This window comes from Numenius arquata, chromosome 5 (genome assembly GCF_964106895.1).
Source record: "Numenius arquata chromosome 5, bNumArq3.hap1.1, whole genome shotgun sequence".
NCBI lineage: Eukaryota > Metazoa > Chordata > Aves > Charadriiformes > Scolopacidae > Numenius > Numenius arquata.
The window spans coordinates 18514472-18536473 of NC_133580.1; the positions used below are offsets into that span (position 1 = coordinate 18514472).

The 22002-nt window shown below is 34.6% G+C and overlaps 1 protein-coding gene across 1 annotated transcript in view; it reads left to right on the forward strand.

Annotated features, from left to right (window-relative positions):
* Positions 1-22002, forward strand: part of DIAPH2 (diaphanous related formin 2) — a 247897-nt gene that overhangs the window by 22482 nt on the left and 203413 nt on the right. The window contains exons 4-14 of the mRNA XM_074147988.1: positions 266-370; positions 4645-4665; positions 10368-10507; positions 10883-10957; positions 11044-11113; positions 12361-12497; positions 13713-13821; positions 17005-17115; positions 19240-19358; positions 19571-19687; positions 20803-20921. Coding sequence (XP_074004089.1) covers positions 266-370; positions 4645-4665; positions 10368-10507; positions 10883-10957; positions 11044-11113; positions 12361-12497; positions 13713-13821; positions 17005-17115; positions 19240-19358; positions 19571-19687; positions 20803-20921 — 1123 coding nt within the window. The remainder of the gene's footprint in view (positions 1-265; positions 371-4644; positions 4666-10367; positions 10508-10882; positions 10958-11043; positions 11114-12360; positions 12498-13712; positions 13822-17004; positions 17116-19239; positions 19359-19570; positions 19688-20802; positions 20922-22002) is intronic.

A 22002-nucleotide genomic window follows, 5' to 3' on the forward strand; every position in this document is an offset into this window, starting at 1 on the left:
TCTAGTTTTATTTCTTAAGCCAAGTTTCACTAATGGTAACTACCCTTGTTGCAACTATAATTTTGGCTAAGTCTTGAAAACAGCAAACACTTGAAGTGACAGGATTAAATGAGAGAATCAGGTAGCTCAGAATTAAACAAACTGAAATGCAGGTAAGCTGGGAAAAGTCACTTCGGTTTGTTTAAGAAAATGAATATGAAAATGATAGAGGCTAATAAAAAGTATGAAATAGAATCTTGATGTTGTGTGGTCTGTTTCTTTACAGGAAGACATGAATCTAAACGAAGAACGAAAAGCTCCTTTAAGAGATAAAGACTTGACCACAAAACGTGAGATGGTTGTCCAATACATTTCTGCAACTGCCAAATCGGTAAGTAGTCACCTCTCCAGGACAGATGAAAGTAAGAAGCTAAGCTTTATGAGTGTTACGCTTGTCAAGCTTGAAACTTTGAAATTTTTTTTTGTCTCGATTTGTCTTTTAAGATCGGTAGGAAAAAAATATCTGTATCAACTAAGATACTTCTAAATGCTTGCAGCTGTGTCTGAAGGTTTAGCTTGTATTTCAGTTGTTGGGCAGTGTAAAAACGTAATGCTTTCTTGTAAACCATAAGAAATTGCAACTCCAGTGATGGAACCTGAATGTATTTCTGTGGAATTCATTATATGAATTTTTGGTACCTGAAGTTCTTGGAAGGGATAGCATGACTTAATGGTTTCAGTAATGACATCCATACTGGATGTGCCATTTGCAGTGTTAGAAACAGAGAATCAAAATATTGAAAGTATTTAAAATTGAAGTACAGTCAATATTATATCTTAATTTGAACATGTTGAGTACTGTAGCTGGCTTGAAGACTGTGTTAAATATTCTGCTAAGGTAAATAAAATGATTGCTTTAGTGAAAAGATGGTCTTAAAAGAAGACCTTTAATTCATTTTGATCATTCTGTGTACTTAAGTTGATTGATTATCTCTTAGTTGATGAATCCTTCATGCAGAATTTTTGAAGTCTGTCTGTTTTGGGGTGCCAGAAGTGTAAGAGAACCACTGGAAGCCCCAAAATTTGCAGAGAAATACAATTTAAAATGGTGAAGAGCTGCAATTTATTTTCTGCAGTGGGACTAATAGTAGCAGGACTATTAGTACTAATTAGTTATAAAATACAGCAGTAATGCTTCTTGTGCATTAAAAATTGACTATGGCAAATATAGTTCTTACCATCTAAAAGGAGAATATGCCACAAAAATTCATGAATGTTGGATGAAACAGAGAGATATATGAACGTTGTGATTTCCATAGAAATTGGTTTGTCTTTATTTGTGCCACTACTTGTTTTATAAAGAATTTTAGAGAGGCCAGTGGTGAATTCTGAGGAACTCTATATATTGCCCTATTGGGGACAAGCATTGGTGAGGGGTAGCTTGTGTTTCCAAGGGGCAGTAGTATGCTTGAAGTGATATAATTTGCTATCAGCATATTTTTTGAATAAAATTACGTAATGCGTATGATTTTATTTGGAAATTAGGATGAATCTCATCCTTTTTATCACACTTCAGTTATTGTATGCAATAAAAGGTTACTGGAAATGAGGACTATGTGTGGATTAATTGTTCAAATACATAATGGCGTCACTCCTAGCTGTTCTACAGAGCTGAGTGTGAGTGTTAAATACAGATAACATTAAATAATAATGCGTTTCCTAGTCTTATTTGCAAGTTTATTTCACTATGTTGGTGTCTGCCTAATGAATTTATAAACATGGACTGCAAGCAGTACGTTTAACTTGTTTTTCTTTTAACCTTTAAAATCAGGTCAGAGTTAAATTTAAAAAAACCTAAAACTACAATGGCATGCAATTATGAAATGCAGCTGTTTTGCATTGAACATCCCAAACTTAAGTGAAAAAACCATAATGTGAAGGTGGTGATTGATGTTTCTGAGATGAGTGATATTCCTGCATGAGTTGATCTTAAACACAATCCACAGTCCTTTAGTCTGTCCTGGAAGGAATCCAGTGCTTAAAGCATGATCTAGCTAAACATACAAGTTATTGGAGAATTATTCAAGCTTATGCAGTGAATATTATGAAACTTCCTGTTAATATACTTCACCTAGACTATCTTCAAGAATTATTGAATATGTGTTCTAAGGTTTTTGTCTTCATTTGATATTCAATGTTAAATCTTATATTTTTCTTAGTAAGTAAAAATATTTTATTGAAGCAGTAGAAACTTTCACAATGGGAGTGCTTGCTATTCTTTCCAAAAACATATTTGGACGATGTTGATCTCTCTTATACGTATTGATATTGAAATATAGCTGCCTTAAGTACCATAATTTTGTAGCTGAGTAAGAAAAGCATGACTACCGTTGCATGTCTAACTGCTGAAAATAGTAACAGATTGCATTACTGCTACTATATCCACTGCAGCATGGGAAACTTATCAGAACTGGGGATATGTTTGCCAAAATGTACTAACAATTTAGGGAAAAAAACTAACAAAAGAAATCCCAAAATGTCCTCATAGATGAATGTGCACTTTGAACCAAAGTCAGCGCCAGTATGGATGTGTTATGCATAAGCAAAATATTTTTCCTAATGGAAAAATGGCTCGTATCGAAGTTTGTGTGCTTCAGTTAATCTTTCTTGCAATTGAATCACAGCATTTGAATGGAATAATTTAAGGTTGTTCAGAAATATGAATGACCTTTCTGTAGTGTTACCCTAATTTAGCTTTTAAATAGCTAGCATCTTAACTGATTTAAAAAATATAGAAAGTGGACCTCAGTTGTAAAATGTTGATTGGGATCTTACCTCACTTTCACTGTTAATTTCATCTTCTGTTTAGTTAAACTACTAATTCGATACCAACCCTAAACAATTTTTACTGTCATGACTTGTCAAACTTTATTTTCTTCAGGCTCTCTTCAGGCTTGTCTTCCATGAAAATGCTGATCGCATTCAAAATGATCTTTCTTAAATTTTTTTACCTTTTCCTTTGGTCACAGATAATTGTTCATCTGCCTTCCTTGTTTATACTGAAAATACTCAGGCCTTTTCTTCTGCTTAGAGCTCACAAAGTACACTTAACAGCTGATGTGACTTTTCTTCCAGTTCATTTCATGTTTGTTTTAGTTCAGCTTTTGAGCTCTCTCAGCTCATTTGAAAATATCACTCTCATTTGCTGATGTTGTCTTAACCAAACTATTTTAAATTTGGTGCTTCATTTTCTTTGCCTTATGTGCCATCTGCAGCATGTTGACCATGCTTTTCTGAAACACTGTACTGTCTTCAGAGTTCCAAGTGAGAAATCCTGGTTTTCAATGGATAAACAAAGTTTTCCTGTTCCTTGGGGGATGGAGGAAGGATAGAAGCTAATAAGCTGGATGCTTTCATGTGCAGTGATTATCTCTGCTTCTCATCCTTTCACACAAAGGGAAAGATTGTTGACCATGGAAATTATACTTGGGAAATGGTGAAGGCTCAGAATCCTGTTTCAGAACTGAACTTGGTGACTTGACATACTGAATGAGTTGAACATTGGTGGGAGAAGGCGGCAGTAAATTAGGAAAATAAATTATCTTGTGATGACAGTCCATCTTGTGCTTCTATAGGAAGCCTCATCACGAAGGGAAGAGGTGATTGTGAAAGGCCTGCAGGGACTTGTGTCTTCTGAAAAAGTTCCTAAAAGAATAATGGAAGAGACAAGAGTAGAAAATGAAACACATAAAGGCTGAACAGATAAAATCAAATTGAGATATCGGAACAAAATCATACTGTCTCAGGCTCTTACGGTTACTCAATAAACTGGCTGCTATTAGATTGCAGCAAAGAGCTGACAAGGAAAGGCCTAAAATATTTAGGCAGAAGTTCATAATCCTGGTGTTCATAGGAACACGGTCATTTGTGCAAAGAGTTAGAGCAGGGTAGAGAGATGTGCTGCCTTTCTGCAGATTTTGTTCCATGTAAAGTCAACTCTTGTTCACGAAGAAGCAGAGAGACTGTTTCATGGTAAAAAAAGATGTCATTCTGTAAATTGCTGTTTAATTATCCATGTAATTAAAAGCATCCATACTGAGCAGTTGAAGAAAAATGCCACATGAGATTTTCTGAAATGCAAGTTAGATTTATAACTGTAGGCTATGTTTTTGATTGTAAAGACTTAATTAAATTCAGTGATGACATCATCTAAATAGATCAAAAGCTCCATAATAAATGAAGTTGTTAGACATACCAGGAAGTCAGTATGCCATTAGTTTTTTTCTGTAGTTTTTTCAGTGTCATATATAAAGTATATGACCTGATAATTATAATAAAATGGCATATCTCGTAATCTTTCAAGATACAGATGTCAATCTAGGTATTTAGTTATTTGTTTGTAAATGTGTAAGCTACTGGTGATTCAGCAGCGGAACATAAGAATTTCAAATTTTCTCTTACAGTAGAACTACTGTTTTCCTGTTTAAGAGTTACAGTTTCTCAACAGTTTGATAAAGTAATAAAGGAATGTTAACTACTACTAATGATTAAACCCTGAAAAAATTGTGTGATGCTACATCCTACTAAGTACTTTGCTGTGTTTATTTATATATTATTATTATCTTTTTTACACAATAACCTCTCTTGGCTGACCACTGCATGCAGATAGTCGGAAGTAAAGTTCCGGTGAGTATGACCATGATAGTTTTGTTTTTTTCTTATGAATACACTTCCATTTTTGAGATTAGGCTGGAATACTTTGGACTTTTATCTTGGATTTAGAAGTTCAGTGGGCATAACTGAGTCCTTGTTTTATCAAAATAATTATCAACTACCTCAACCACGTTTGTCTTACCAGTATAAGATCATTGATTGCAGTTTTGAGGGATCTGTTCTTAAGTTTTCAGCAATTTATTTCCAAATACTTTAGACTTACTGGGAACTGATCTGTTCCTCATGAGCAGCAAATATAATTTAGACTTGTCTTGCTTTTTATTGAAGGCAATCACTCGAAACTTTAAATTTGCAGTATTTGGCTTACTTCATTCTGTTTAGATGTGGAGATTTTTTTTCATGTCCCAATTGTTATCATTCATAGCTTGTGGAAATGTCACCTGCTGTATATCAGTGTGAGAATAAGATTAACATAGAGAATTCAGAAGGTCAATTAATATGCAGAAGATGAGATCACTTACCACATAATTTTTTTCTTATTAAGTCCTCAGCTACGTTTTATGTTAAGCCATGGTTGAATTTAGTGATTTCTTTAAATTTTGTTTTTAAAACAAGTATTTGGGACTTAAGTTGTTGGACTGCATTCAGCAAATTTTCCTAGAGAAAAGGATTTGTTTGCGGATAATTACATATGCATTTCAATATATACACATTGATGGCTGAAAGCAAAGATCTGCTTTTTAATTATGGATGGACTTTATTTTTGGTTGCAGCCTGAACAGGTTTTTCAGTTAGTGCAAGGTTTTTCTCCTTAGGTCATATTCAGTACTTCTATTTTGTAGTAAAAAGAATAAAGAACAACTTATGACTTAAAACTGTCTAATCATTACCTCAGATATACTTAAATATTTAAGGATATAGTGCATAGGGATGAAGAAATTGCTGTTGGCCTTGCTTTATTCAGAGTGGTCTTTGAAAGACTTTTCTGTCTGTATTCACCAGTACTTTTTAGTTTTGTAGGCAGTACTGGTTTGTATGCCGACTGAGAAAATAGCTAAGCACAATGAAGCTATGGGACAAATTATTAACTCTTCAGTTCAGTGTCAAAAACAGTTTCAAATAATTCTTGCTGCCATGTAATTTCCTTAAGAGATGAATTAACCTGAACAGCTGCTTTGTGAAGAGATTATTTTATAAAAAATGGGTATCAGAGAAACTCTGTAATAGCTGTTTTTTTCCCCCCATGCCTTTGAATTCAGAATCTGATGGAGAGCAAGAATAGTTATGCATTATAAGCATGTTTTTGCACAGATAACTTGTAAAATGGTAAAATAAGAAATGTTCCTCTTACAGTATGGCGTCTGCATATTATTGCTTAAAGAACGCATGCATCTTGGTGTGCTGCTTCTCAGTAGGATTCATCCCTTGGGAGCTGATGGTATCTGCTGGCACACATAGTTATTTTCCTGAAGATTTATAGTGGTTAGGAAGGAGAAGAATTTTGGACTGTTGCATTGTAGTGACAATTGCAGAGAAGAGGTTTGCCTGTTAATTGGGAGTTTAGAGCTTTAAGTTATTTGTGTGTTACTTGGAATCTCAAGCACTGGTACCCACTTGTCTTTTTAGCTGCCTGCAGTGTAACCTTTCCTTGCTTTTAGAGACAATGATAATTATATTGAAATGGCAGCTGCACATCTTTTCTCTGTCTGTAAGACTTTTATGTGGATATCTAAAGTAAGATTAGCTTGTTAGTTTTGTTTTTAATGGGTTGAATTAATACATTTGCTAGTATCTACAGGGTGAAGTGGATATGAACTGTGTAAAGTTCCAGCTTCTAGTTCAGGAGCTGATAGTTTCCTCATAGGTTGAACAAGGATACTTTTCCAAGTCAAATGTGCAACAACTAGAGTATATGTGGTTTTAAAAAACTAATTGAAAACACTTTCACTGCTTTCCTAAAAACAAACATACCACCCCCACCTCCTCCAGTTTTGTATTATGTGACTTTGTTATTGTGCTCTAATTAAAATACAGTGTTTTCTTTGCTTGAGATAGAATCAGAATTGTATTAATAGAGAGTATGCAGTAACTCTTCAGTTAGTCATTGGCAGGGGGGAAAGTGTATGTTATTACTTCCACTTCTTTAATAATTATTCTGGTACCAGTTACTTGCCTCTGCCTAAGGAGTGATTTATTTTCTAAATTACAGAACAAGTATAGTGAATTGGATAGAAGCGACTCAATATTGTGAGATTTCAACGTACTGGCTGTCAACATTCTCATGGAAGCAATATACCTATAATGTCTTCAGCTGAACTTGGCTTCAGCTTGAGACCTAATGAGGTCTGAATTGTCTGATGCCTCAAAGAGGAGTAGTTTGTGCAGGGTTGAGCTGTTACACCCCATCCATTTGGTTCAAGCGTGCTCCACAGTTCTTTACCACCAAGTAAATAGAATATCTGCTTATTCCCTACAGAGAGCAAAAAGCTTTTGCTTTTTTCCGTTTTGCTAGATATTGGTTCTCAAGCTTGTTTACAGGCCTCTGGTGGCACATCTGTTTAGTATATAAAGCTGGACATTTGCTGAGTTCTGAGTGAGGAATTTCTTTGTCTAGCTAACAGCTTTGAAATCACCTGGAGTCGAAGTAGAGTAAGATAAACTGAAATAGAAACCTCTAAAATATTTAATTGTTGCCTGATTTTTCTAAATATTTTTTTAAAAAAGTTTGTGTGGAGAGAAAACTATGCTTAAGGTTTTTTCCCCACTATGTCCTGCACTGTAAGGTGTCTGTCTTCTCTCTATCATTCTTGTCCCTTAAACCCTGAAATGTGTCCTACACACAGATTTGAATCGATTAAACTTACCCCCTTCATAGGAAAGCAAACTAGGTTTTCTTTTATATTGTTGGTTTTTTTGTGAGACTTCCAGGAGTTCCCTTAAGCTTAGTTTTTCAATAAAACTTCATCGCTTCAAACTTCCTCAGAGAAGGATTTTTAAATGTGTGGTCCAGGCTTTCGTTTGAGAATAATTCTGTGCCTTATTGTGAAGGTGACTGGTCATAAAGTAATTTGTAAAATTTTTGACCTTATGCATTGACTTAATCACTGGAAGTTCTGGTGTGGGACCTAACCCTCTGAGTTTCTTGGTACTTCGCTTTTGCATTTGTCTTTATTAGATGCTCTCATATAAAGCTCATCTTTCACTGAGACCTTGTACTTCCCAGTAAAGGAGAAGTGTATGTATTAAAATCTGATCCATGTAAAGGCATAGCATTACTTAAAAATAGTATTCCAATCAGTCTCTCTTGGAATAGGAAAATAGAAGAAATAGCACCTAGCTGTAGCACTCCAATTTGCATGGCTAGAAGTAAGAGTGGATTGAGACTGAAAAGTTGATTGCAGAAAATAACACAAAGTAGTCCTGTTAAGATGAGAATTCTCTAGCATAAATTGGAGTATTTGGGTGCAAGGTTTTGAGAATGGGTTTTTATGAACCATCTTTAGCGATCAACTGTTTTGCAGAGGGGAAAAAGGGCAGAGGAGATGATTCCTTATTGCTATGCAGTTAAAGGTGATTAGTCATAGAACCAATGAAGAAGCGTGCCTGTCTTGAAAGATACTATAAGGAAGTTTAGGAGATTGTGCTGCCAAGTCCTCTAACTTCTAAGCTATTCTAACTGAGGGAGTCACAGGCCTTCTGAAAGCAAGGGGCTAGACAGAGGAAAGGGGCCTTGCTAAGAGAGCCCTCCTCGACTCATAAAAAGAGGTGGCAGCAAGAGCACACCTTGGTTTAAATAACCACAGGAAATTACCTTTTTGGAAAAACAAATACATCTTGCATTCTAGATTGATTTTAAGGGCCTTGTCTAACCTGTAATGGCATTTGACTGAAGTTGCCATTATTTCGTCTCTTTATAGATTTTGTGGCTTATATGTGTTGCTGTTCTCTTCTTTTACTTTTAGGGGTTTGGGAGTGGCTGTTGTCTGAAAGAACAAAAACTGTATCCAGTATTGTGTAGATGGTTTGCTTTAGTTACACGTATAATCTTTTTTGGTTTCCATCCAATGCGAAGAACAGCATAAAGCTGTTCCTGTTTTCTAGTTCTTAGGTCTTTCTTATGGTCGTTCAGAGTGATGATTTTTTTTTTTCTCAACTATGATGATTTTTAACATGTAGTGCTAATATACTTATCTGATTTAAAGTCAGTTCCTACTTTTATAAAGATAATCTCCACCCATTTATTTCTTTTTCCTTTGATGGAAGAGCATCTCTTTGTTTAGGAGGTTGATAGTGACAGGTTTTAGTTCCTTTATATCTTATTTTCTTATCTTTTTCTGTCTTGGTCGTTCGATGTATAAGTGGTATGCATTGTGCAGCTAAAGGTGCTGTATGTCCAGAGGACGCTGTTGTCTTTATACATTCACAATCTGTGTCAGATTGTTGTTTTGTTGAGGTGAGGACAAACAATCTGAAATCATATTGTGAACATTTACACATTTCTGTTATATGCATTAATCCTGGAATGTATGTAGGTCAAAATCATTAACTTAAATGTAGACAAGTCATTTCCTCATCAGCCATACTTAATGTCATTTTGGAAGAATGAATGATAAGAATTTGAATAGAGCAAACCAGAAACTTCACAAAAAATGTAGCTTTTTGAAAAAGAGACAATGAGAAGATTACAGTAGTCGAGAAGGCCCTGATACAATTAAAACAAAATACAAATAAATCCTATTTTAGGTCAGGCATTTTTCATACTGCCTTTACACCCATCGCTTCTTTATCAGGTTCTCTTCAAGAGACCTTTTAGAGCTAAGGAGCTTTGGGAACTGCACGCTAATCATCACCACGCTTCTGAGAAAAGCCTACTTTTCTGCAACTTGTCAGAGCTGTACGAAAGATTAGTTGCACCCTTTGCTTAAATGTTTTGTATATTGCTCATGGCTCTAAAAACTGAATATCAGGTATTTTAATACTGAAATACCTTGTAGGTAGTTATTCTTCTGTAATGGCACTTCAGCAGGGAGATGAGCTCTTTGTTAAATTTTCCATATGGTTCTTCTGTAGCAAACAAGATCCTCCCGAGATCTCTATTAGTGTCCCAACATGGAATTACGGTTCAATTGAATCATGCAGTTCCGTGTTTTAAAAAACACCGTTTTAACAGTTGGTGGATACCAGCTCCTTTTCAAAGGAATTTTCAGTGGCTTGTCTCCGTCCTTTCTTTTGGAGAAGAGAGAATTAATTTCAGAGTCAGGATATGTCCATAGTGATAACACACAGCTTTTTTGAAATGGAAGACAGGTATGGTAGGGAGTGATGAGACAAGCTTAGTAACAAGCATGGAGGTGTTTGTGTCTCTCAGTTTATGATTGTTTCTAATACAAGGTGTGAAGTAGATGTTAAATGAGTGTGTAGCAGTTAAACGTGTTAACACAACTAAATTATGGAATTAAACTTGTATATCCAAGATGTAGTGCATGCACTCCACATCAAGTAAAGAAGATTCCAGAAAAATGGTTACCCTTGTGACGCAAAACCTAAACTATTCAACACTTACGACAAATCAAAGTCAAGTCAGCGGTCTTCAATAGCTGTACAGGGAAAACAGTGATTTTAAAATTTGTGTGGAAATATTGGCCTTACATGTTATCATCTAAATGGCACTATGATCAATATAACATTAAGCAGCATTCTGTCTTCTGTGATAGGGTGGACTGAAAAACAGCAAGCATGAATGCACACTATCCTCGCAAGAATATATTCACGAATTGCGATCTGGGATTTCAGAGGAGAAGCTTCTTAATTGTCTAGAGTCTTTGAGAGTGTCTCTAACTAGCAATCCAGTCAGGTAAGTAATAATACCTGCTGTAGTTTTCATCATGCTGGTTTTGCTGAACAATAAAGAGTTGTGGGGTTTTTTTCTGAAACCAGAGTAATTATGCTAATGCTTGTTGGCAGGAGAAAGTAGTTCTCAGCACACTGCAAAAGGATAGGTGAAATGTTTGCAACTGTCTGCAGTATGTTGTCACTTTTCACAGTGGTCCTCAACAACTTTGAGTTGTTGGAACTAAGCATTTTTCTTAATGGTTGATCAGGTCTTCCTGTGAAGTGAGACTTGCAGCAGCATCTATGAAGGGATGTACAAGCAGTATTGGAGACGTGACTTTGCGAGTTTTACATTTGATTAAGACATAATTATAAGTGGTTTTGTTCCACTTTGCAGCTGGGTTAACAACTTTGGACATGAAGGTCTTGGACTTCTCTTGGATGTATTGGAAAAGCTTCTGGACAAGAAACAGTAAGGACTTGGATCATCTGAAGGGAGGGCTGGGGGAGCTTGTGAAGGTTATTTGTACTTATGTTATTTTTCTGCTCCCTTTAAAGGCAAGAAAGTATTGATAAGAAGAATCAACATAAACTTATCCAGTGCCTCAAAGCATTTATGAACAATAAAGTAAGAAATATTTTAATTTCAAATACTTCTAGCATAATGGTTTTTTGTTGACTTCAAGATTTGTGTAGCATGCTGAATCTCAGAAAGGGAAGGAAAGCTTGTATATCCGGTGTCAGCTGACTCTTTGGAAACACAGGTGTTAAACTTAGTGTAACTTTTTGTTTAGAGTCCATTTCATAGACCTTTCTGAATATGCATTTTGTCTTATTTTTGTTAAATATTACTGATTTTTTGAAGTAAAATATTTTTTCTAAATTCACATTTCAACAAGTGATTGTTTTTGTTAATTAAATATCTTTTGCACCTCTTTTTAAATTGAGCAATATTTAGTATGTTTTTAGCTACACTTTTTAAGTTGGTAGATACTAGGTAAAGAATGAAACTTCGATCTAGTTTAAGTTGTATCTAACTTGTTTCTAACATGTGCTACTCATTTTCATAAAGTGTGAGTACTGTTTCTAGAAGTTGATGTGTTAAATTTGTAATTTTGCTTTATTCATAGCAAAACTTAAAGTGTTGTTATACTGATTTATTTCCCCCCACCCGTAACAAATACAGTTGTGGACTGAAGTTACTTTTAGCACCCGTTGCTGAGTTTAGTAAAATCTGACAGAGTAGCCTGTCTGATGAGGTGGGAAAAGTAAGCTTCTGCCCCTGCTATTCCTACACTTACAGTGTAGATTCAAACAATTAGATATCTGATCTACCAACTATCCTATAGTTAGTGAAAATGAATAAGAATGCTACTTTTAAATAAATGCCAACATCTAAGTTTTTTTTATCTATCTGTACGGAAAGTGAAGTAGAATATACAATCAATAAAGAAGATAATTATTTCAAAAAGGAATTTCAACCTCTATCAGTCATTGCATGGAAAATATTATTTTGACTTGCTAGGAGCTTTTATAGTTACTGGAAAAAAAAAGATGACTTTTTCATACTCTTGAGGTGTTTCAGATATAGATGGAAAATAAAAACTGTTCTTGGTTTTGGTGGATAACTGATTTTACAAGGTATGAGATCTTCCTTAGGTACTGACTCCCTCTCTTTCTTAGAGAAAGCCTCAAATATAAGACTGGGAAGACTGACTTGTTCCCTAAGCAGTAATAGCTAAGAAGGTTTTAGTAAAGTGTTGCCAAACTTCATATGGGGAGGTGTGTGAGGATTCTTAAGGATCTGAAGCCCAAAGATGATGAATATTCAAGGCAAATACAGTCTTTTCATTGTAAGCCTTTTGTTTCTTTAAGTACGGATTGCAAAGGATTCTAGGAGATGAAAGAAGTCTCTTGCTGTTATCAAGAGCAATTGATCCAAAGCAACCACACATGATGACTGAAACAGTGAAAATACTTTCTGCTATCTGTATTATTGGAGAGGAAAATATGTAAGTAATATATTGAAACAAAATGGGGGGTTTCGGTGGGTTTTCTTTTTAATGCTCATGAGTTGTCAGTTTAGACACAGGTGAGGAAACTTGTCAGTGAAACAAATGTAAGCTGTTAAGTCTTTATTTTCTTAATGTTGTTTAAATTAAGAGAGACTTTCACCTGTTCTGATGCATTAATTTAATATTAAATCAGGCAAAAGCAAATGAGTACAAACAGTAGCTTAAGCAGAAGGTATGAAAGGACTATGATTGCTTACTATAGGGAAGACTTAATGAGCCGTTAACTGTTCATAAATGGCTGCTGAAAGAAGAATATTTAAGTTATTTCATATATATCCCTGATGCGTATGATCAGGAATTGTGGACCTTAAATTGCCACAAGCAAAACCATCTGATTGAAATAACATTTAGAGCAATGTGTGTTAGTGTGGGGCACTACTGAGCCTGTTATTATGGGCATGGTTGAGATTGGGACATCTCCCCTGAGGATGGCAGATGAACTTATTATATTAGAAAATTACAGATTTGGTACCACGTGTTGAGATTTTTTCATTAATTTAGAAGGTAATATTAATAATGTAGAAATAAATATATTTATGGATTTTATTAAAATATTATCTCTCTACCTAAACCTAACAAATCTGACAGGGACAAAAAGTTTTCATTTGTAGTTGAAGTTTTGAATAGTTGAAGTTATGGAGTTATGTAGCGCGTGTCAATGAGCTTTTTAAAACAAAGATAATCCATTGGCATAGATTTGCTTTGAATTACTGAGTGTCTTAGTTTAGTGAAGGTTGAAAATAGCAAACTCAAATGTATTGAATGCAATAAATAAATAAAACCATTTTGATTTCTGAAAAGACAACTTATTAGAATTCCCAGGTGTCAAACATGTCAACTAGTAGCTAGTGAACAGTCTTGCATGGGTAGTGATCTATTTTTTTTCTCTTTGGTTGTTTTTAAGCAGAATCTCACAATACCTCACAGATTTATTCGCCTTTTTTTTTTTTTTTTAAATTCAATTTTAACCACGTAGATATTTAAATACTTGGTTCTTGGCTTGTTTTCAACTTTCTGTAGATAACTGTAGATAAATGCATTCAAATTCTGTCAGTGCACTGAAGTCTGGAGTCGTGTAAATAGTGGGCTAAGTATCTTTAAAATGACCAAGCTGGCTGTGGTATGCTTTTTGATGGTTTATCTTTCTCTTAGTCTGGACAAGATTTTAGGTGCTATAACAACTGCTGCTGAAAGACACAATAGGGAACGTTTCTCTCATATTGTTGAAGGACTGGAAAACCATGAATTCTTACAACTGCAGGTGGGTTTACTTTATGTGCTTACTAATACTTCAGAAACAATCTAAAATAATAGAGGACTGTGTATTATTTTATGATCTTTAAATTATTTACCAGCAAAATCTTGTAGTGCTATTACTCCAGTGCTCAGTAAAAGAGGAAAAATAAATAAAAATGGCCTGCTGATACTAGGTTTTCTAATTGTTAATGGTGTGAAACCAAGAAACTAATTTCCTTGTCCCAAAAATAGGATTAAAAAGTCTTGAACTTAATAGAGAGCAATTAGTGATATTAATTTTTTTGGATGCCAGATGTAATGCTCAGGTAATAAATTTGTGAAAGCATTTTTTTATCTCTGTCACTGCTTAATCTTTTTGAGCAAGAATTTTGTGTTATCTAATGGACCAATAGAAATCCAGCTCCAGTCTGTCCTCTGTAATGTTTTAGTTACTGTTGCTGGAGCCCTGAGAAAGTTGGAGTTTAAGGAGTTGGAGGCACTGCTCCCCATATGTCTCTTGGGTTTAAGGAACAAGCATGAATAAATACTCTTAAGTCGTGTTGCTTCTTTAAGCACAGCCTTTCCCCCCAGTCTTGCCCTACCCAAAGTAGTCAAAAACTCCAATACTTACAGCTTTGAACTGGTTCCATCGAAATAATATATTTGTAAAAAGAACAAGTTTTTTTAAAGAGTGTTTTTTGTACTGCAGTTTTCTATGAACTGCAGTCAAAAGTTTTATTTGGCTATGAAGGATTTGGTAACTTCTTTATGTTCTCCCTGATAATGACAACTTAGGTTAAGTTCTAGACTATCTCTGGTAAGTTGAATGGTTATCTTTTTTCTTTTTTTTTGAAAAAAAATAATGACACAAGGACAGTGATAACTCCTTTGTCATTTAGTTATGAGAGAAGTAAATGGAGTCAAACTACTAGTTCTAGATATTTAAAGCTCAATGTCATCTAACATAGCCATCCTCTTAACACAGCCATCCTCTTACATTAAACAGAAATAAGCCACATTCAAAACCAGTCAGTGTCAAGTGTATTGTTTTTCTTACAGCTTTCACCTTCAGTATACTGGCTTTCTAGTCAGTTGGAGATAGGCACATAGCTTAATGTAACTATCTTTGTGCAGGGAGTGCTTAGATTTCATAGAGTCATGTATTGAAAAGAATTACTTCAGGAACTACAGTGCTATTGCCCTGTGGGTAGTGGAGTAATTTACTTTTTATGCTAACCTGGCCTTTTGAGTCCTCCTGTTATAAAATGGAACACTGTTTCCTTAGGATAGGCATGCCAATTTCTTCCTTGCAAAGAAATCTGCAAGATAGACATGCAGCTGTGTTACTGCAGCTGGGACTCCTGGCAGCAGTATATGCAGCCTATTAAATATTCAGATATATAATAGCTATGACAGATGTGGAGAGGGTGTCTCCATTTTTGGTATGGCACCTTTTGAGATTAGTCAGGTGCAGGAGGATATCATTGCTGCTTTTGTCAACAAGAACTGTGCATTCCTTGGTGTGTGTTTGACACCTGCCCTTCATCAGCCACCGGTGTATCTCTAGGGATAATCTAGTGAGCTTGAAAAATTATTTTTATAAAATAAACAGCCTTCTGTGGGAGTGATCTTTACTGAGTCACATCCTATGTCACGTGTTCATTGCTACTTATGTGTCAGTAGACAGATTTTTTTATTATCTGTATACACCTAATAGCCCAAGACTTTAGGTTGCTATTAGAATGCAAACTTTTTAAATGGCTTATTTTTGTAATTGCAAATGTTTGCATAGAGACCAAGTGGCTGAATATCCTACTAAAGGATGACTTTGACTAATTTCCTTCTCATAATATATTATTTATACAAATTTTGTATTACTAAGGTACCGTGGCTAAAAGGCAGGGCACGTATACCTTTTTCCGTTATTAGATCATGTATATGTCAGCTGTAGTTATCTTAACACTGTTTACTGTCAGTAGTTCTTGTTTCAGAACTGATGAGTTAATGATGTTCAGTGAGTTTCTATAAATGATATTCTAATCTTAGTAATGCTATCACAAAAGAATTCATTTTGAACTTGTCTCCTACTTTATGACTGTGTTGATTTAAAACAAATAAAAATAACTGCACAACATTCCTACGCCCTCCCTCCCCCCCACACCGCCCCAAAACCTGACTTATACATCAGTAAAGGTACGATTGCAAGACTCATTAACTTGTTTCTGGCAAAATTGTTCTTTTCTTGTAATGTAGTAGCACAAGCCATTAAGCCAGAGTCTCTTCTGGCAAAAACAATCATAGCAGATGGCACCTCTTCTCTCTATTAATTTCAGATTGGACATGTACTTTGGCTTGTTAAGTCATGTCATAGTAGTAAAATAACACAAATCATTCAAGCGAGCATGATGATGCTACATTATTTGAAGACACAGCAGTATAAAGGGAGTGCCTTTGAAAGAGTATTTTAATAGAATTTTAAGACTCCATAAGGTGTTTCATTAAAGCTAAATAGTGAATGTAATTAAAACAGGAAGGGTGCTTTTATCTGACTTTTTTTTCCTCTGCAGCTACTGATTTTTATTTATTTTTTTCCTACTCTAATGCTACTTCTATTTGCAGTTAAAGTCTTTTACTAAGCTTGGTGTTTCCCTGAAGTCCTATTTCAGTCTTTTAACGTGTATCAGCACTTTTGGCATTATGCTATTGTCTACCTGTTTTAAAGTAAATCAATTAAAGTGCACAGCTGTTCAATTAAGGCATTAGCCAGTATCCTAAGACCTCAGGTATTTTGCTAAAGTGCTGTGCAGGAGTAGAACAGACACCTGGTGATGTGACTTATTTTGTGTATGGATGTTTTTGGGGTGGGTTTTTTTTTTTTTTTAAATTTTCAATTACTGTAAAACCAGGTTGTTTTCAAATTGGTGAATACTTTGGAGAAAGGAGGAGTTGGAGCGTGGAACTGTAGTGTGGGAATAAAGTGTGACCCTCTGATACAATTTTGACATAGCAGAAACACTCAGAATATGAAAACAGAGCAGTATTTCGTGTTGCTTAAATTAACCTAAGTGTTGCATGTGTGCTGCATAATAAATAATATTCATCTCGACATGTGGTTTTATGGTTTCAAAACTAAACTGAAATAGTCAAACACAATATTTATTTGCATTAGATATATACTAAATTTTTTTGCCTGTATTTCTGGTAACAGGTAGCATGTATGCAGCTCATCAATGCCCTTGTTACATCTCCAGAAGATCTTGATTTCAGGATACATTTGAGAAATGAGTTTTTACGTTGTGGCCTGAAGAAAATATTGCCGGTAAGTCATTTGTATGTAGGAACTGATCACAGTCAACTGTTTGTGAATGTTGAAGATAACCGAATTGTTTTACTGAGAGTAGCAGTTGAGAAAGATTTGGGGTGGGGAAGGTCATACCTGGAAAGGACTACCAATCCAAATCTGCTTTCATTCTGCATAGTTGCAAATTCAGGCTCTTACTAGCTGTGTAAACCAGAATGGTAGTTGAAACAAGTCAATGTATTAGAAATTAAATTAGTGTAGTCAAATTAAGCATAAAGAGCTCAAAGCACATGCAGGAACGTGAATCTGGCTGTGTAACCAATCTTGGATTAACTTCCTTTGTATATGCTGTTACTGTTGTTTTCTGTGAAATTTGTTTTTTCTTTAATCTGCCTTCTGAAAATGATTTTTCCTTAAAAACTCCAAATGCAAATTGATTCCTTCACTGTCTCTGAGACTGCATATCTTCATGCAGTGGCACAGAAGTATGTCTTTATGGCTAGTTGTATATGAATATGTGTGACTTAGGGGTAGACATATCTTTTAACTAAGAAACTATTCTGACACATCAAGAGTGTGTATGATTAAGCTGCTCGGCAGTTGCTCACAAAAGATGAGAGAAATTAAAGAGTACCTGCTTATTTGTCTGAAACAATTTATACTGCTATGATTTTAAGACACGAAGTTTTTGATCATAAACATTTGCCAGGAATAAAAACCTTCAGTTTCTAGTACCTTCAGCTCTGAATCTGCTACTGATGTGTGCATGTTAATTTATCTTGGGGTACGTATTTAAGTTTTTTATCACGTAGACACATTAATGTGATCTGCTGTCTTTATTGGCTGTAGAACATCTGAAAGCCTGAGGAACTCTTAAATTTTTTTTTAGTCTACTGAAAGTTAGTGTACACAATCAATAAATGCTTAAAAACTTTAAGAATTGGGAGTAGGTTAGATGGCAAATAAACTGACTTGTAACAAATTGCAATAGAAAACTTTGTAGACCGTACTGACATACAGATATGAGTTTAAAAGCAAGTTAGTGATAACATTTTCTAAAAGTGTTGAACAACTATTGTGTTGAAATTCTGTCTCTAGTAAGTTTGTTTAATATTTCTTGTAAGCTGTCATGTCAACTACAATAGTCAATACCATCTTGCTGTTTGTTAATTTGTAAGGTATTAATTATGATATACACATTGAACTTGGATCATTAGCTCTGCAGGGAATCAATGTCCAAGGTAGAGGAGGTTTTTTTGCATTAGAAGGCAACTTCCTTAATGATTAAGTACCTTAAGAAAACTTCATGCTCATATCTGTGCTTAGGGTACATTGTCGAGAAACTTATAAATGAGAGGTTTTTGATCAAAAAAACAATCGGGAGAAGGATCCATATTTCTGTCTTAATCTGTCCAGATTCGCAGTAGCCTTCTCTGGTTTTCAAACATTAGAATTGGTATGAGTTCCTGTTTTTTTGGGGGAACAGAAATGGCTGCCATTCAGTTTGTGCATATCCAGTTATGACAACTCCAGGCCAATTTTCATTTAAAGCTTGGAGTGCATTCACAGTAACAGCTTTTGAACTAGTTTCCTTTTTTTGTGATTTGCGTGGTAGGAAGCTAAACCTGATTCTTATGTGCATTAGAGAAATTACTTGTATTTCTTACAAGAAAAACAAATTTTTTCCTGCTCCAAGTAATAATTTCTATTTTGGTTTTTTACTTATCTTGTAAGTATTACTCAGTGTACTGTGGATGTTTTTATGCTATGATCTGGATTAACTTAGTAACAGAAGTTGTAAGCATATCTTCTTTACGCTTCTTTAGGCTTCTTATGTTCACTTTCGTTAATGTTTTGAAATATCCTCATGCTCTGACATCAACAAGCATAAACTGCTGACTATGTCCCATTAAGGGAACTCAACTCAATGAGAAGGCTTCATGTTTGTTCTGCAGCCCATACCTGCAAACACTGATATTTTTCTCTTAATTTTTCTCAGCTGCGCAATTATAACAAAATACCCCACCTTAGTCCAGTTCCAAAGGTTAATGTCTTATATTTTGTCATGATATAATCTTTGAAGGGGGGAATTCTTGCTTTAAAAAGGGGGAAAATTAAGATATACTATGCCTTGAAAAACAGGGCTTGAAAGACAAGGAAAATGAAGAGCTTGATATTCAACTCAAAGTGTTTGATGAGAACAAAGAAGAAGACTTAATTGAACTGTCACATCGTCTCAATGATATCAGAGCTGAAATGGAATATCCTTTATAGAAATAGTGTTATGACTTGTTATGTTGTTTAATAACTTTATTAAACATAAGTTAGAATGCTTTACATGGAGCTTATTTGTCACTATCGTGTATCAGCTTAGGGACTTTCTCTGGCAGATTTCTTTCCACTTGTTTTTTGTTTAAAAACTTATTTAGAAAATTAGTACTTATACCTTTTATTTCCTTAATAATGTTTGCACTGATGTGAATGAAGTATTTCATCTGCTGTACAATATGTTGAAAGATACTTCTTCTGAAAATTATTTCTTGTCAATTCTCCAACATTTCCTACTCATCAGGAATGATTACTATGTCCGGTAGGTGTCAACTGTCAGGTTTGATTTTTGGAGGGGTGGGGAATAAAAATCATGACCCTGGTAAACTGAGTAGCTCATAATCCCGCATGAATAGTTGTTCTGTAACTGATGTGTTATTTGTTTGTCTTCTCAATTAACATTGAGATTGTCAAATATAATAACGCTTATTTCGAAGACTTGAACCTTTTTCTAACACCTTCATCCCAGAATGTCTTAACTCGTTGAGCACTTTTTTCTTTATTCAAGTTTGATAACTTCATGACTTCAAAGAATTTGGAAGTTAGTTGCATAACTAATATTGAAAAATACTTCCCTAGTGACTTGTATCTTGTCTTCTCAGTGTAAGCTCCTCTTATGTGCACCTCATAGTGTCTTAGCGGTGTCAAAGTACCACATGCAACATCTTGTTTTAAGAAATAAATATTTTGTTGTATAGGGATGATAAAAACAATTGATATGCACGATGATAAAATTAAGAAGTAAAATATAACCTGTTAAATCTTCAATTTTTGTCTCTCTTTTTTTTTTTTTTTTAATTTGGAATATTATCAGTTTAGGTTTGAGAGTTTTTTACTTGGAGAGTTCAATGGTATATGAAATAGGTAATACCTTGCACTGGTAAAAACTACAGATTTTGAGGACAGAGTCCCTTAATCTTACAGATTCCTGATGTTGTTGTGTAGAAATGTATATCAATCAATGAAATTAATAATAATTAACTAATTTTCTAAGTCATTCAATACCAGTACTGCTGGCAGCTCTGGAATTCACTGTGTTGAGAATGTGCGAAATAATTCTTGCAGTATGTATTGAAAATACTAAAGACATTGTTATTTTTATTCATTATTGTCTGGCAAAGGATAAATGAAAAGTGCACAGTATTTTGTGGAGTCCTGAACTTCAGATATCGTTCTGAGAAACAGACAACAGTGCTTCATTAGCTGGAGTACAAATAAGACTCTTAACTTGGTCCCTTTACTGGCAATTGTATAATTCATATATTGAATTATATATTGAGTATATTGGGAGTTAAAGTTGCTCCTTTTTTTCCCCCTTCATGTTCCATAAATGATTGTTCATGTTCTTACTATATTGTAAAATGTTTTCTTTGCTAGACCTCAGTATTACAAGATAATAGAAGAATGCGTATCACAGATAGTATTGCACTGCAGTGGCATGGACCCGGATTTTAAATGTAGAGGAAGAATGGACGTGGATTTTACTCATCTGATTGGTTTGTATACTTTAAGCAATTTTACCTTATTTTAATGAAGTGCACTTTTTTCTTTGTATGCTTCTGTCTAAACTTAAATTGACTGTGTGAGTGTTTTCAGTTTTTTGGAAACGTGTGTAAGCTATAGGTGTTCTTCTGGAGAAGGCCAGACCAAGCTGATGAAGTTTACTTCTCTAAATTAGTCTTGCTTTATACCTGAAAACAGTAGTCTTAATAACCAAAAATTGCTTGTGCGTAAGCTCTGTGAACTTCAGATCTGTTACAAATATCAAAATTATATTAACATTAATTATTAGTGGGTTTATAATTGTTATATGGTTCATTTGAAGAATGTTTTCTATAATATTTTCCAAGTATTTGAGGTTAGTTTAAGGTAAACTAATCAGTTAAAGCATTGAGAGACTGTGGATGCTCATGTCACATGGGAAAGAACCAGATGAATAAATAGTATATCATTGAAATGGCAGTTATCAGCATTTAAAAGTGTTGCTTTTTGTTTTTCTTAAGATTAGTAGTATAGATTATGTTCTGGAAATACAAGGGCATCTCTAGAGTAAGTATTTCATAGGAGGAAGTAATTGCTCTTGGAGAACTCATTCATTTGGGAAAATGTTTTTTTGATGATGTGACACAAGCATCAAAGAAAGGATATTGTGCATATTGACTTTGGTGGGTGGAAATTGCTTTCTAAAAGATATCCTACGTATCTAAGAGGCATTTCTTAATTTTCTAATTCTGTCTTTCTACCGAACCGATGGTTTTAGGGATAACTGGTTTGTCTCTCCATACCAATTCCTATCTATGATATATAGTTACTTGAGTTTACCTCACTTAATGTTTAGAGTTTTACACTGCATGAGAAGTCAATATAAGTGCTTTATACCTTCGAGGATTCACAGTCGGTCCAAATTCTCCTTGCCTACAAAATAATTTTACTGCAATAAGGAAATGCTTGATTTTGGATTCCTAAGCTGGAAAGGAGGCTTTCTGATTTGAAACCTCAGAAGTAATTATTACTTCATACTAATGGAAAAATCCTTTTTTCTTATTTAGTAATAGACTCATGTAAGAGAGAAGGGCA